This window comes from Athene cunicularia (genome assembly GCF_003259725.1).
Source record: "Athene cunicularia isolate RWA chromosome 3 unlocalized genomic scaffold, athCun1 chr3_part1, whole genome shotgun sequence".
Taxonomy (NCBI): domain Eukaryota; kingdom Metazoa; phylum Chordata; class Aves; order Strigiformes; family Strigidae; genus Athene; species Athene cunicularia.
The window spans coordinates 39,662,036-39,677,525 of record NW_020799097.1 but is presented as its reverse complement, the minus strand read 5'-3'; the positions used below and the strand labels follow the sequence as shown (position 1 = coordinate 39,677,525).

At 42.3% G+C, this 15,490-nt stretch overlaps 1 protein-coding gene across 7 annotated transcripts in view; it reads left to right on the top strand.

The window, feature by feature from the left end:
• Nucleotides 1-15,285, top strand: part of CNR1 (cannabinoid receptor 1) — a 16,051-nt gene extending 766 nt beyond the window's left edge. Inside the window, exons 1-3 of one of the 7 annotated variants that reach the window (XM_026845604.1) lie at nucleotides 581-783; nucleotides 7,075-7,167; nucleotides 12,612-15,285. In XM_026845604.1, coding sequence (XP_026701405.1) covers nucleotides 12,673-14,094 — 1,422 coding nt within the window. In that variant the 5' untranslated portion in view covers nucleotides 581-783; nucleotides 7,075-7,167; nucleotides 12,612-12,672 and the 3' untranslated portion in view covers nucleotides 14,095-15,285. Of the gene's footprint in view, nucleotides 1-547; nucleotides 561-580; nucleotides 784-4,332; nucleotides 5,157-7,074; nucleotides 7,168-7,603; nucleotides 7,658-11,114; nucleotides 11,993-12,611 lie in introns of those variants that run through there. The other 6 variants (XM_026845605.1, XM_026845608.1, XM_026845603.1 and 3 more) reach the window with 6 other exon arrangements.
• Nucleotides 15,286-15,490: the final 205 nt, after the last annotated feature.

The window sequence follows — 15,490 nt, the reverse complement described above, 5'->3', positions numbered from 1 at the left end:
TGTATAAGAGACAGAGCGAAGGCGGCGGTGGTCGGAGAGGAGGCGCCGAGGGGAGGGAAGGGAAGAAGGGGAGGTAGCCGGGGGGAGAAGTCTCCCACCTCCTCCTTCCCCTCGCCGGCACCGCCTCCTCGGCGCTCCCCAGTGCCGGGGTGCCCGGGGCCACCCGGCAAAAGCGGGTGGCCCGGGGTGCGTGGTTTGCTGTCGTGAGCCCGGCTGGAGGACGGGGGGACCCCGGCTGCCGAGGGGGGCCCGGCAGCGGGCGGGGGTGCAGGAGGCTGGCGGCCTTATGGTTAACACGCGTCTGTTCTTCTGTGCGCGGAGCCGGCAGCCTCCCGGGCTCCCGCAGGACCTTATCTGACATCGGGGGGTTTTTCCCCTCGCCCCAGCCCACCAGTGATGTACAGAGGGGGGGCGTTCAGCCCGGTTTGCCGGTGCACTTTTCCTCCCAAAACTCTGCCGCTGAGGCTGTAACCGAAATAAAAGGCGGTTCGTGATTTTGTGCGCAATGATGTTCCGTTAGAAGATGTCACTTAGGCATCCAGCATCTTCAGAATATCCCGGTAGGGTTTTTGGTTGGTTGGTTTGTTTTTGTCTGAGATTCGGAGCTCTGGGGGGAAAACTGCCGAAAAAGAGTGAGCTTTTTAAACTTCACGCAGTGTTTGTCATGTGAAATCTTCAGATGTTGAGAAATAATTCTGAGTAACCAAATGGGCTCATTTTAAATGGGCATCTTTTTGTCTCAAAGACGTCTGCAAATCTCCATTGAGAACACCCCTGGATGAGGTATGTACCAAGCCTTTGGTAGGAGAGAGCTCGTTACTGTGATTTCAGTTTGATTAAGTAAAATGGTGTCAGAAGATGAAGTCCATAATTTACCTTCTTTCTCTAAAATTATCATCAGTGTTATTTTCCGTATGGCAGCAAATGATCATATTAACAGTTTCAGCACATGTTTTCTTCTTCCATATATAACATAGAGCCAGATAACAAAATACTCCTTCTTGAGTATCTGCAAGTTTGGGATTTTTTTCCAAAAGAAACAGTGTGGCTTTTTTAACCTGTTAAAAGTGTAGTAATGTTTGGTTTTTTTTGTTTTTTGTTTTTTTTTTTTTTTTCCCCCTTAGATGTATCATCTTGTTTTCATTGTTATTGTTCACCTTTTCTTAAAGGAATATAGCATTCTCTGCTGGGGGTGGCATTGCTGTTCACATGTACCAAGATCATGCAAAGGCTTAGAGTGTTATTTAATGTGATATTTAATAACAAAATGTGCAACATTGCAAAAATTACTTGGGTGTACTTAATTCTTTTTTGGATTACACCTCATATCAACTGCCACACTGGTTTTCCCTTCTCAAGAAAGGGGAAAAACCTTGTGACTATTGTAGGAATATTTATTATGAAGGCAGTTTATTAAATCAGCCATAAAAGAAATGAACGTAACATCTTTAAACAGTTTAGAAGATGAATGTCTAATTCCTGATTTGCTTGAGGTTAAAATTAGTTTTGTAGCAACCAGGAACAGCTTTGCTTTATTATCTGTTGGTCTTTGGAATGAGAGGCAGAGCCATTTGAATAAAAACATTTTAAAGCAGAATTGATAAAAGCGGTAACTGTTTCACTGAGCCAGCAGGCATCTATTGCCAGGGGGGAAAAAAAGTTGGCTAGGTAAAGAAATTGACTATTTGCTGTGAATTTATGTCGACCATTCGATAACACCTAAACCCACCGTAATCAAAGCAAAATACCTTTAAAACTCAAGGTGAAGATGGAAGCAGGTTATAGTATCGTGAGGACGAGCCGGTGGGTGTCTTTGATCCTGGCTGTTGTTCTTTGGTGAATTATGTTAGCTCAGTTGCATAAAGGACCCCATTAAGGGCTTTTATGCTCTGCTGAAGGAATGACAGGCCTTAGCCAATGCAAGTCTTTCTTTCCCTTTCTCTGGTCACAGCTTTCTGATTGGGCAACCAAAGTTTAGACATGAAGTAACTTTTTTATTTTAAGTAATTTCTGACTTTCAGCCTTTAATGTGGCTGTCCCAGAATGCTTGCAGGCTGTCATCCCGCTGGGAATTTTCGTGATGAAAATGTTACGCGCTAGAGAGGGAGAGCTGGGATGGCTTTCCTTTCTATTGAGTAGAGGAAGGTGAGGAGATTGAGGCAAGGAAGAACCCAAACCCATATGTTCACTTAGTATTGCCCCTTAATTTTACAAATACATTGCCATTCCTGGTTCTGCAGGTCTCGTGTACTGTCTTCCACTCGCCTAGTTTCTCTACTTCTGCACGTCTTAAGAGAAATTACTGTAGTTTATCCGATGCAAACTTTGTGACCTCTCTCTAGTCACGCTGTCGGCTACCTAGACATTCGCAGAATTCATTTTTCTCAACAGTAGTTGCTCTTCATTTCTTTGCAGATGTCTATATTGGCTTTATCCGAGTCTCCTGAAACAGTAAATGATTTTAGATATGTTTTGCTGCAATTTCCCAAATAGTTTAGGCTATGTAAAATGATGAATGCTCTACAAAACCATTCATTGACCATTTAAGTAAGAAATTGGAGAGTTTTCTCTTCTCTAGCAGCAAATTCACACCGTTTGCTGATGATTTAAAATATGTACTGTGGGCGACCCTAACACTGGGGTTTGGCCAAGTTCAAAGCAGCTGTACAGATGGACGCAGAAGACAGAAGGCAGAGGGAAATAGACCCTTTTAATCATAACAAGGCTGCTCTTGTTTTCCTGTCTATAGTGCAAATGCATGCCAGCCCCTCATACTTAAAAGCAAGCTTGCAAACGTGCCCGGATAGACAGCAACAACATTTGTTATAAATGCAAAGTTAAAAATGTGATAACCTGTCTTCTCAGTACTGCTCTTTACATCTCCATTTCTAAACTGACATGTACTGTTGCAAAAAGCGCACATCCGATCGTTGTCAGTAGGATAAGAATTTCCCTGCTAGAACTCAGGCTCTTTGAGAGTGTGTGGCTTCGTTAATGATTGCTGAAACCAGCCACGACCTGTCCTTTTGAAATGGTTATAATGACTTATAAATCAATTTCTTGTTAGAAAGAACTTTTTTTTTTTTTTCTTTTTCCCGAAGGTGCTATTGTTGCCCATGAAAAATGATTGGGTTTGCAACATAAGGTTGGAGCACATTTTATTCTGCCATTTGTGCCTCATGCAGGGGCATTATGGTGATGCACACACCAAGCCCGGTTCTGCCTCTCTTCAGTAGGAACATCTTTTTTTTCTGATCAAGCTACCCACACCCAAATTACAGATAAAATAGGTATTTCACTACTTTCTGTGTTAGTATGATGTCACTCCTTATACTTTGTCTGGACTTGGTGAAATTGGATGTTTTATACATTTCAGATGTTGTCTTGTTTGTGTAGATCAAGGCTAGATGGCCTCAAATAGTACCTCATCCTGTATTAAGCTGTTTTATGGCAGTTGTATATTCTTAAGAAAGGCGTGCTTACTCACTACAAGGTACTGAGCAGAAGCAGTTCCATAGGGAATACTGTCAGTTCCCTTTCAGCCTTCACTGGAGTAATTTTTATATTTCTGCATTTTAGGAAATCTTTTAAAGTTTGTGCTTAGGGGCTTAGGGGGCTCCCACCTTCCTGTTGTGGTGAATATGTGAAACATGCTCTTAGAAAGCACTGATTTTAGTCAGTTCTGCCTCTGTTTTAAACAATGCAGTACTGGAGTCCAGACCATGTATGTGCCTGGAAAATCAGGTGGCATAGGTTTGGAGTGTACCTGTACATATCTATCTAGGTACCTGTACGTGTGTATATATGCAAAATAATTTTTACACGATCTCAGTGACAGATGTACTCAGTTTAGAATCTTGCTTTTCCCCAGGAAGGCTGTGTATAAGGGAATTCAAAATCAGTCATCTTGCCTATATTTTTTTGTACCTACACTTCTAGCTTGTCTGCTTGTCCTCTGGCACTGGGAATTTGAGTTTACACATGACAAACACTACTGCAACGTTTGTGAGACTTTAGTTGTTCCTCTAGGCATGTGTATATGTTTGTGTATGTCTATCTGTAAGTTTATGCATAGTAATATATATATAGATATGCACACACACACAAATAAAAGTCATAACTCATCCCTCGGTATCTTTTAACTATTTCTCCAAATCTGATGTAATATTGGCTGGATTCTCTCCACAATTCGTTGTTCTGGCTACTTGGATATCATATTCTACTGTAATTCTTTCTCACTTCTCCTCTTCTCTCCCTCTCTCCTTTTTTTAAAAAAGAAAAGCATCTGCATATTTCGAAGACATGCACCATTGCCAAGCAATCTGGTGTAGTGGCTTAATATGCTGGCAAATAATTTCACAAGTTGTTTGTGTGTGTGAAGGCAGTATATTTGAATATCATTATATTCTGAATGTAGCAATGAAGAGAGTTATCTGAGCTTATTTAAATATTATGAAAGGCCAGACAGCTCCAGAAATGAAAGAATGTTTTACATTTTTTAATTGGAGTGCATATTTTCGTCCTTCACTGATGCTGATGGCGTGGGACATCGCATTTACCAAAACCCTTCCTGTCCTAGCTTCTGAGCACTGCCAACACAATTTTCGGGAGAAGTAGACTCCAGAGAACTGAGATAGAAGGGATGTTGCTTTTCAATGTGTGCTGACCCTTCTGTGCACTAACTTTCTGTCATTGCCTGTAAACACCTCTTCCCTTTTCCCCTTTTGGTGTGTTTTATCTGCTGTATGGGTCACTCAGTGGCTCCATTTGAGCACTCTCTCTTCCTTTCCACCTCTGAGGTCCATATGCTGTACTTCATTTTCCTGGGCAGTTTGATTTTTATTAATGTCTCTGGCCAGATTTGCTCAGCTGATCTCTCCTGAGCATCCCCAGGTCAGCCCCATGTGTCAGTGCATACAGTGCTGTCCTTTTCTTTGACCTTACCAAGGATGGCTTCTCAGAGCCCTTTGCATCTTCCTTTGCTGTTTGAATACAGATCAGAAATGGACTTTCAAAAGAGCAAGTCATTGCCTGCAGAGCAGTGGGTCTGTTCTTTCTTTATGGTGAGATCTGAAAATCCCACTAGCTATATCCTTCATCTTACGGAGATATCTCTGAAGTTTGCATAGCTCAGAAGAGGAGGGAGGTTTTCTCTCGTGAGTTTTCTCCCTCACCTGATCTGCTTTCCCCAAGCTGATCACAAAGGCAATTCTTCTGTTCCCCTAAATTCTGCATCCCTGCCTCCCAGAGGCTCCTTCCACTTGGATCTTCCTTTCTTACTTTCCCCTGCTTTACTCCTATCTCACTTGGAGATGTCCTGTTCCCTGTAGTTCTCTCTCCTCCCAATCCCCTTCACACCAATCACTTAACCTGCATTACCTTTGCTCCCAGCATTTCCTTGCTATCTCACAAAGTCTTTGATTAAAATTTGTTACGGCCACGGTTTGTTGCAGGGGGAGTAGGAGGCAGACATGCACTCTGTGCAGTTTATGAGAGTTCTCCCTGGAGCCTGACGTTTTTGCTACCTTTCTGTCTCTAATCCTTACTCTTTCAATAAAGTTCACTAATATTTTCTTCTGCAACAAATTCTTGACCTTTTTTGTTCTGCTTTGGCCTTTACATGGAAGCTGTTGTCTTTCCCCCCACCCCTTAATAAATGTGTTTTCCCCCCAGTTTCATCCTCTAGATGTTACATTCTTCTTGGGGACCTTTAGCATTTAGTATCCGGTGGAGCCTGGGTCTTTTATGTCCTGCTCTGCTCTTTCAAAAGTCTTCTCTCCCTTCAACTACACACGTTGTGTGCTAAGCTGCTGTCTCTTCTAGGTACTTCCAGGAGACTGAGTGTTCAGCCCCCATCTCTTTTGCACCTGGCTGGGCTTCTCTCTCTCCATTTAACATTTATGTCAATTCTGCTCAGCAGTAATAAGCGCTTGCACCTTTTGGCATTACAGAATGGCTAGAAAAGAGGCTGGAAATGAAGCAATTTCTGTTGGAATGTTGAAATCCAAAATAAACCCTTTTGCAAAAAAAGTTTGACAGTTCAAAATTGACCAGCTTAATGAGTTCTCTTCCATTTTCTTTAAGATTTAAATACCATAGCATTGTATCAGACTTTTCGTATTACCTGTTCACTCTGCTTTACTGGGAAATTGGTCCCTAAACTGGAGCTGGTTTTAAGCAAATACCAGGTCACTCTTGCTTCACTGTTTCCCAGTCATCTGAGCTTTTCACACTTCAGCAAGCCTCTTCATCCTCTCCCAAATTCTGTCTTTAGATGAAATTAAGACATATGAAGTAAACTGTGAAAAATCTTAAAATCCCGTATTGTTTTAAGAGAGCTACCTCTGTCTTCCTTCCTTTCTCCAAAAATCTGGGCAGACGTGTAGCTGTAGCTTCCCATTAATGTGACCCTGACGGCCCTTGCTGGTTTGTGATTTCAGTCCTTCATCTTGTCTCTGACTTAGTAGGAAATGTGTGTGTAGGGTGTTGTATTTCATAAGCTGAGGGGTTTTGAATAAACTCTGGAGCTTTGGGGTTTTTTTCACAAGCAGATGTGGCAGCTGTCCTTGCTCTTCCCCCTGTGGCTGGATTGGATGTAGGAGACACATCCTTAGTTTGCTTAATTCAGAGAAGGGGCTTCAGGCTAAGCCTCTCACTTACCAGGATGTACCCTGCCTGCTGGAATGTCAGTGCCTTTATTTCTGGATGTTTAACTCTTGATCCAATGTGGAACAACTCAATCAGTTCAGAGACGGGCTGCAGAACGGAGAGGCTGCCAGCACGCTCATCTGGCTCGCAGGAGAGCAAAGTTCAGGTCCTTCACCTGCACCAAACCAAGCAGGACTTCAACCTCACTTTTGAGCCTCTCTGATCTTAGCCACCCATGTAAGCCCTGGCTGTTTGGGAGGCAAGGCACAGCCTTTTTCTCTGTGCCTGCAAGTTCCTTGTGCTAAAACTGATACATGCACCTCACCAACAAAACTTTGGAGGGAGGAAATAATGTATTTCTTTTAAAAACATTGTTGCTCACTAATTAATGCTATTTTCCCCAATTGTTTTGTTTCTGTCATTCAGATTGTCAGCTGCTGGATGCTGGGGGGTGTCACGTAGGGGCAGTTTGCCCCCAAATTAGAACAATCCAGCCCCTATCCTGCTAGTGTGCAAACGGTATGTTAATTAACCATGTAGCTGTGGTTTCTTGCTAATTAAGGTTCAACTTGCCAAAGATGTCATTACATTACGTAAGAACAGAATTTGGTTCAGTGCTTGCATGCCCTAGTTTACCCCATAGCCGATAGTGCCTCGCTCTAACTAGAAGACAGCATCCCTCATTTGCTCCTCTCCTAGTGTCTGTTCTTCCCAATCCCTCACGCAGAGAAAATTCCTATGGAAGTTAATTCAAGTTTTCCCGAATTAGGAGTGACAGCATATTTGCCATTTATATCCTAGGAGTAGCACAGTGTTGGAGATGGAGTAGTAAAACAGTAAATAGGATAGGGGTAACATTGCTTTCATTTTCTTGTCAACATGTGTTTTATCCTTGCTTGGTGTTACTGAGTCTTAGAGTGCCATTTCTCAGATGCGCATTTCTTTCTCCACGGGTTAGAAACCTTGTTCTGTACTCGAAGCAGTATTGTTCGTCGCCGTATGGGATAAGGTAATTATTAGCCATATAAATTTTCATTTTATAGGACAGTTCTAAATCCTGGAGGCCAGCAGTGACTATGGTAGATCTCATTTCTCTCACACTTTTTCTGCTGATTACACATAAATTACAGCTGTTTGTCCTATGGTAGTACTTTTGGACCCAGTGTACTAGGCACTATGCAAACTTAACAGAAGATAAAGCCCTTCTCCAGTGGACTTACAAAGCTTATAACATATAACCAAGGAGAATGCATTTGCACATTTTTGTGCATTCAAAAAGTATGTTTCAATTATACCTACTTTAACCTATTCTCAACTGGCTGTGGGTATCAGAAGAAATGCATAGACATGGAGATCAAAATATTTTTTAAAATAAAAGCTAGAAGTGTTTGACTGTGGAATTCCCTTTCTTGATTTAATTCATTTTCTTGCCACGTCAACATTTTTGCAGTTATCAGTAGCATCATTGTATTGCTCATAATTACTTTCCAAGGAAGAACGCAAATATTCACTGTTTCTATTCAGGCTGTTAAAATAGCTCTATCAGTCATCCTGATTTGAAAATTGTAATAAATTCAACCCTTTTTTCAGATGTTAAAAACTTTTCAGCCTGCCCTCCCCCAGAGAACAGCAGAAGAAGATAGGTAATAGCATTTTAATGAAGTCATGTTCTTCCCTGAGTGAACTGGTCCTGTGGACCAACAAGAAGACCAGGGGAGGTCTAATTCTCCCTGTTGCCCAAGATGAGTTGTCAGTCTTTTACATATGGTATATTTTATATTTTACCTAAGGGGTCTTTATATTCTGATAGCATCCAAGCTTCTCTGAAGGCTGTATGTAACCACACAGTGGAGGGCAGTAGTAAGACTTGTCCCTCCACTCTTCACTAATTCTTTCGCATGAGGGCAAAGCCTCACTAAGTTGTGTCTTCAACCTTCAGCTGATGTTTAACACCTCATGTGTCTGAACCTAGGTAAAGCAGACTGGAAAGAAGGGCTAGAAGAAGTTAAATCCAGGTCTCTGCAGAGAGATACGTGGTGTTTGTAAAAGCCACTCCATCTAGTGGCAGTCACTTTGCACAGCTGGTCTGGGAGTGCCCATCAACGGCCCCCAGTTGGTGGGAGAAAAGTCTAAAATGGCATTCAGCTATAGGTTTTTTGGGTTTTGTCTTCAAGATAAAAGATTCTTGACATTTTTATCTATTGTTTAACCCTTAGCCGTAATCATAATTCATTACTTACTGTGAACTGCTGCATGCAGTCAGTATCAAAAATTTTGAGGGCTGGCATCAGTGTGGGCTCTTCCTCATCTTTAGTCAATGTTTCATTTCTTTTTAAGCTGTTTTAAAATTAGTGAGGTAGTAGAGCTCATTTAAGGAAGGGACAAAGATGAGAGCTTTGGAGACTTAAAGGCTCTGTTCGAAAAGTGCGTTCCAGCAGGGCAGGGAGGCTCTCCTTTGCTGCTGCCCTGCCTGTGAGGGGACCTTGCTGTGGCACACAGCTGTCACCCCAGACCCATCCAGAGAGGAGGGATCTCTGCAGGGGACCCTTGTCCTCTAGGGAGCCTGTGAGAAGCCACTGAGGCTCCCAGGGTATTTCATGTAGAGATGACCATGAGTCTTGGGCAGTATGGGTTTGGGTTTGGATTGTGTTGAAGCCAACTGCAGTGTGGCATGGGGTGTCCCATTTTCATGGACAGTGCCTGCTTGCCACTCGCGGTTTGGACAGAAGAGCTCAGAGCCAAAATTTGTGTGGGACTGACACGTGCACCTGAGCGAAAAAAAAACCACACTGCTTCTGTCATTGACTTTTCAGTCTATGTCAGATCATGCAATGTCTCAGACTGGGACCCGGACTCTCCTGATAACTGCAGTGCCAAAGGTCCGGTCTTGTTTTCACTAGACAGCCATGGAAAATCTCACTGGTGACTTCAGTGCATTTCCGTATTGTAGTTTATACTGGGACAAGCTACTATCTAAATTAAAATAAACGAAATTCCAGTAAATTGCGATTTCAGATCAAGCGAATGGCTGTTTTACTGCAACTTTAATAAAAATCAACTGCTACTTGAATAGGTGCATGCACACAAACTGCTAGAAATTTCCAATTATGATATTCCCAGCAGCAAACAAAAACAAGATTAATGACAGCTGCATCCCCCAAAGCCTAAACTACACCACTAATGAACTCCCAAGTACTCTCAAAGAAAACTCTCTTTGCAGAGACAATAAGGTGGAAATTACTGTAATAATCTCAATGTAAAAATACAGAGGGAAAAAAATCATTGAAATTCAGGGTAAGACTTGCCTCTCCTGATCCCATTAACCATGTTGTTAGCACAGCATATGCATGCATAGTGATATTGTCACATAACTGACTGCCACCTTCAAAAGAGCACACAGGAATTTGTGTTCTTTCATTTGTATTTCAAATAAAGGTAGGGGTTGCACGGAGGCTTGCACCTTATACCAAGGAAGTCTATACTTAACATGATTCCAGCAGGGACCAGTTACCTCATAACAATTTGTTTGTCTGTCTAGCAGAAGTGTGCAGTTGCATGCAATTTTTGAAGCTTTACTCAAACATAATCTTCTCGACATGGGTCTGTGGCTTTAATCGTTAAAATGGTTGTCTTTCTTCTGTCAGAAATAAGATGGAATAACAGAATACCACAGCCATCTTTACATGTTTATAGAACTACTTGTTATATTTAGGGTTTTTTTGGGTAATTTTCAAATGATTAACACATTCTTCACTTCTGGTTTTAAGATGGTGTTATAATGCCAAATTTAAAGTTGCCAGACTTCACCCAAAGCAGATTTGTCAGTTGTCAGCAGGATCATCTTTGCAACATGCAACATCTGCAAATTTTACTAGGAACAGCTGTAAAGCACCTTCTAGAAAAAAAAAAAAAAAAGTATCTTACATATTAGATTATTGCTGTTCATTTTTAATATGTACTTCAGTGATATTTCCCTCCCTCACTGCTCATGCCCTCATAATTAAATTCCTTAATATTGTCTGTTTGTTCAATAATTATGTTGTTATTTGCTGAGCAAACAATGTCTGCAAAAGCGGACACAGCCAGTATGTATTGTGTGTTAGACTGTCCTGGTAAGGTTTGTTTACACTTATCCTTGTTAGCAGCACTGGAGCTGCACTATCTTCTGGAGGTATAAGTTCATATATTCCCTTTAATACTCAGTGCCCAGGCCTGCTGAGTCAAATGCAAAACTTCAAAGAACTATGGACAAAGTCTTGAGTGTTCAGATACTATGTGTAAGTGCAGTATAAATATCAGCCAAATTATCTCTGATTCTTTTGAAAATGCTCATGATTTCTTCTGCTTTTAAGTATTGGTCTGTTGTAGAGAGGAATCCTTTTTTCTTTTAGTTTTAATGGAAAAACAGGTGTGGTACCTACTCTTGAGGTCTCCTCTTTAGGAGTTGAGGTGATGAGTACTCCGGGTTTTGGCGGATAATATCTTAGGGCCTTTGTGGCCGTTTATTGTCAGCTGTGTAAAGTGAACAGGTTAAGTCAGTACAAGCCTTTATATGGCATCTGGGATTTCCTGAGTGTCACAAACAATTTCCTCCACTCCAAAAGCATGAAGAAGCTTGGTTTTGCTCCTGTTGCTGATGTAATCATCAAGAAGTCCCGTAGCAGATGCAGAATATCCGCAGCACACCAAACCAATGATTCTGGCTCTTATTTACATTCAGACCACTCTCTTCCACTCTGGCAGAGGAAGGGGGCCCTAAAGCAGATGTTCAATGCATATTCAAGGCATGTTATATGGGCAAAGTTACATAAAGGAGCACATCTGTAAGACTTGTCATACATGTTGATGCATATAAGATGCTCAGATGCTGATGAGGGTGCTCTCCCAAGGGTACCCTGACCAGGAGTTACACCCTGAAGTTAATTACCATCCATGAGCAAAGGCTGGACATGATGGGACTCAGAGACCACCAGCTACCTGGGGACCTTCTGCTCGGCTCCCCATTTCTGAGGGGACAGAATATTTTTGAGGATGTCCCAGTGGGATGAGTTACTTTTCCATGTTTCTCACAGAAGCAGTGATTCCTGGTCCCTTTTGCCTGGACTTTTGGCCAGAGCTGCACTCTGACCTAAACCTGGTGCTCTGTTTTTCTAGGCAAGCATGAAGTGCCATGATTGAGGCTTTGGATCTATGCAGAGTGGATCACTGATGCACTCACTGACTTAGCAGTGCTGGTCAACTTTCCTGAAACTGTGGCCAGGGCTGGGTAACAACTGACCTCCCCCATATAGCCCGAACATCCCAGTCACCTTGGTTCATGTAGCAGAAGGAACAAATAATGAAGGTATATCCAGATCCTTGTCTTTGCAGAGTAAATGTTAGTAGACTTCAGACTGCTGTAACAAGCTAATGTGAATATATAGGCATACTGGTTGAGCTGTAGAACGTACGAGTGCATGGCTCTTTACCCGTTTCCTCTCTGTTGTCAGGTTTTCAAAACCCTCAGTGCCTTTTGAAAGAAAAGCAGTGAAGGTGATGATTCAGTTTAATACTGCTCCTGCAGTGGCACTTGCTATTATCTAAATGAAGCAAGCCCAAGGAATATTGGTCTTCCAACGTACTTTGCAATCAGAAGCCAAGCTCAGGTCTAGAGAAAAATATCTTTCTGGTGGAGCAGCTCGGAATGTTTTGATGAGAAATGAAAATTACTTTCTTGTGGAATACTCAATTCCCTGTGCCTGCGTTTTTCACGTCACTTCTTAGTGTAATTCAGTTTTAGTGAAATCCAGGGGATTCCTTTCTAAGTGCTTGATTCACCCTGATTCCTGCAGGTGACAAATGCTAGATCTGCCTGCATTGAATACAAGAGAAAGGTAGATTTAGTTTGACACAGTTCAACTAAGTTGTTTGTGGAATTTGTCTCCCTGTTTATCTTAATGAAGTCTAATCTTTTCCCCTTCTAGGATTTCTTCCGATGCATTTTTCCATCCCCCAAGTCTCTCTGAAGCCAACAAGACTGGGGTTATGAAGTCAGTCCTAGATGGCCTCGCAGATACAACTTTCCGAACAATCACTACAGATCTCCTTTACGTGGGCTCCAACGATATCCAGTACGAAGACATGAAAGGCGACATGGCGTCCAAGCTGGGATACTACCCCCAGAAGTTCCCTCTCTCTTCCTTCAGGGGTGATCCTTTCCAAGAAAAAATGACTGCGGGAGATGATCCCCTGTTGAGCATTATTCCCTCAGATCAGGTCAACATCACAGAGTTTTACAACAAGTCCCTGTCCACATTTAAGGATAATGAGGAGAACATACAGTGTGGGGAGAACTTCATGGATATGGAGTGCTTTATGATCCTAAACCCCAGCCAGCAGCTGGCCATTGCTGTGCTGTCGCTCACCCTGGGCACCTTCACGGTCCTAGAGAACCTCCTCGTCCTGTGCGTCATCCTCCACTCTCGAAGCCTCCGGTGTAGACCCTCCTACCATTTCATCGGCAGCCTGGCTGTGGCTGACCTCCTGGGCAGCGTGATTTTTGTCTACAGTTTTGTGGATTTCCATGTTTTCCACCGGAAGGACAGCCCCAACGTCTTCTTGTTCAAACTGGGTGGAGTTACAGCCTCCTTCACCGCCTCTGTAGGTAGCCTTTTCCTCACGGCAATAGACCGGTACATATCTATACACAGGCCACTTGCTTACAAAAGGATTGTTACCCGACCAAAGGCTGTCGTAGCATTTTGTGTGATGTGGACCATTGCTATTGTAATAGCCGTTCTTCCTCTGCTCGGCTGGAACTGCAAAAAGCTCAATTCCGTTTGTTCAGACATATTCCCTCTCATTGATGAGACATACCTGATGTTCTGGATCGGGGTCACCAGCGTCCTCTTGCTGTTCATTGTCTATGCCTACATGTACATACTGTGGAAGGCTCACAGCCACGCTGTTCGCATGATTCAGCGGGGCACGCAGAAAAGCATAATCATTCAGTCTACGGAGGATGGTAAGGTACAGATCACTAGGCCTGATCAAACTCGTATGGACATCAGGTTAGCCAAAACCTTGGTCCTTATCCTAGTCGTTTTAATCATATGCTGGGGCCCACTCCTCGCCATCATGGTGTACGATGTCTTTGGGAAAATGAACAAGCTCATCAAGACTGTCTTTGCCTTCTGTAGCATGCTCTGTTTGCTGAATTCAACAGTGAATCCCATCATCTACGCTCTGAGGAGCAAGGACTTACGACATGCCTTCCGCAGCATGTTCCCCACCTGCGAAGGAACTGCACAGCCCCTCGATAACAGCATGGAGTCTGACTGCCAGCACAAACATGCCAACAACGCAGGGAACGTGCACAGGGCTGCCGAGAGCTGCATTAAGAGCACAGTTAAGATTGCCAAAGTTACAATGTCTGTCTCCACAGACACGACTGCTGAAGCGTTGTAAGTCAGAGACTTCTCAGCATTGTCAGAAAAGGAGTTAGTTTAAAAAAAAAAAAATCAACAACAGAGAAAACCAAACCCGTGGCTTAACGTGTTTGTACCCTCCTGTAATATTTTTTTGGTTTGTCATTGTAAACTGAGCGATGATTGTGTTAAGAGCATCACCATCAGCCAGTTCTTCAGGTTTTACAATTAGGGATTTAAGCTAAATTTTCCAAAATTTTTTTGTCAGAAAGTGTTTACTGAATAATAACTTTCCTGAAAGAGCACAGAGAAAATAACAGGTTAGCAACGGTTTCTTTTGGGGGTGTGAAGAAAAATTGTGAAACCTAATTGAAAACTAATGCATCCTAAACCAATATAATCAGATAAGAAAAAAAGCCTTGTAATCATACTGTTCATTTCAATGTGAAGTGTATTTCATGTCTGTAAGTATTAGGAGTTTTTCATTCTTTCCAAAAGCGGCAGTGCTGAGTTTTAGAGATTTTGTAAAACGTGTCGTGTCCCGTGAATTGTATGCTGTTTTATTATGTGTTATTGATATTTGTCTGATTAAACAAAGTGATAAGGTAGACTTCTGTGGAAATAATGTGAAACGTGATATGTAAACCCCATTGAAAACACTTAACTGTATTTGAAGAATTCCTATGAGCTATTTTGGAAATTTTACACTTTTAGTGGTCTTCTGTGGACTTAGAGGAGAGGCTTTGTATTCTTCTACTAAAATTATTTCCCCACTACCTTTTACTTTCACGTGCATATGAGAGTAACAGCAACAAAGGAATAGAGGAGGAATGTAAGAGAGGAATGCACTGGTTCAGACTTTTAAATACCACTGCGTTTATACAGAAGGACGTTTATGGTTTTCCAGACTATTGCCCTGCCCTTGGGCGCTGCATGAATACGAACACTGAAAAGCAAAGGTCCCGGATATTGGCTCCTTTTAACAGGCAACTGGTTTTAAGCCACGTGCTGGTGCTGGACCACTGAAGACAGCATGTGTCAGACTCAATGTGCGATGTTATCACTGTGCAGTCAATGTATACTTGAAGTGTGTCGCATTCCTGTATCTCGGGTTTAAGCAGATTCAGAGCCTGAGATGCCGAGCTCCTGTCTTCACTAAAAGAGGAGGAATTATTGTCAGACATTTTCTTATTGTGTGAGCGTGTATATAAATAAATATCTATGTGTGTGTGTGTGTGTGTGTGCGTGTGTGTGTGTGTGTAAGTATACTAATCAGTGTGAGTTATGGTAGCATAACTAAGATAGGACACTATGACCAAATGTAAACTGTATTTCTTGTTGCACGCTTTGCACACGAATTCTGTTTCTAAAATTGAGTTCTTCCAACTGATTACTGATGAAAGTACCGTATTAAGAACATCCCGATCCACTCTGAG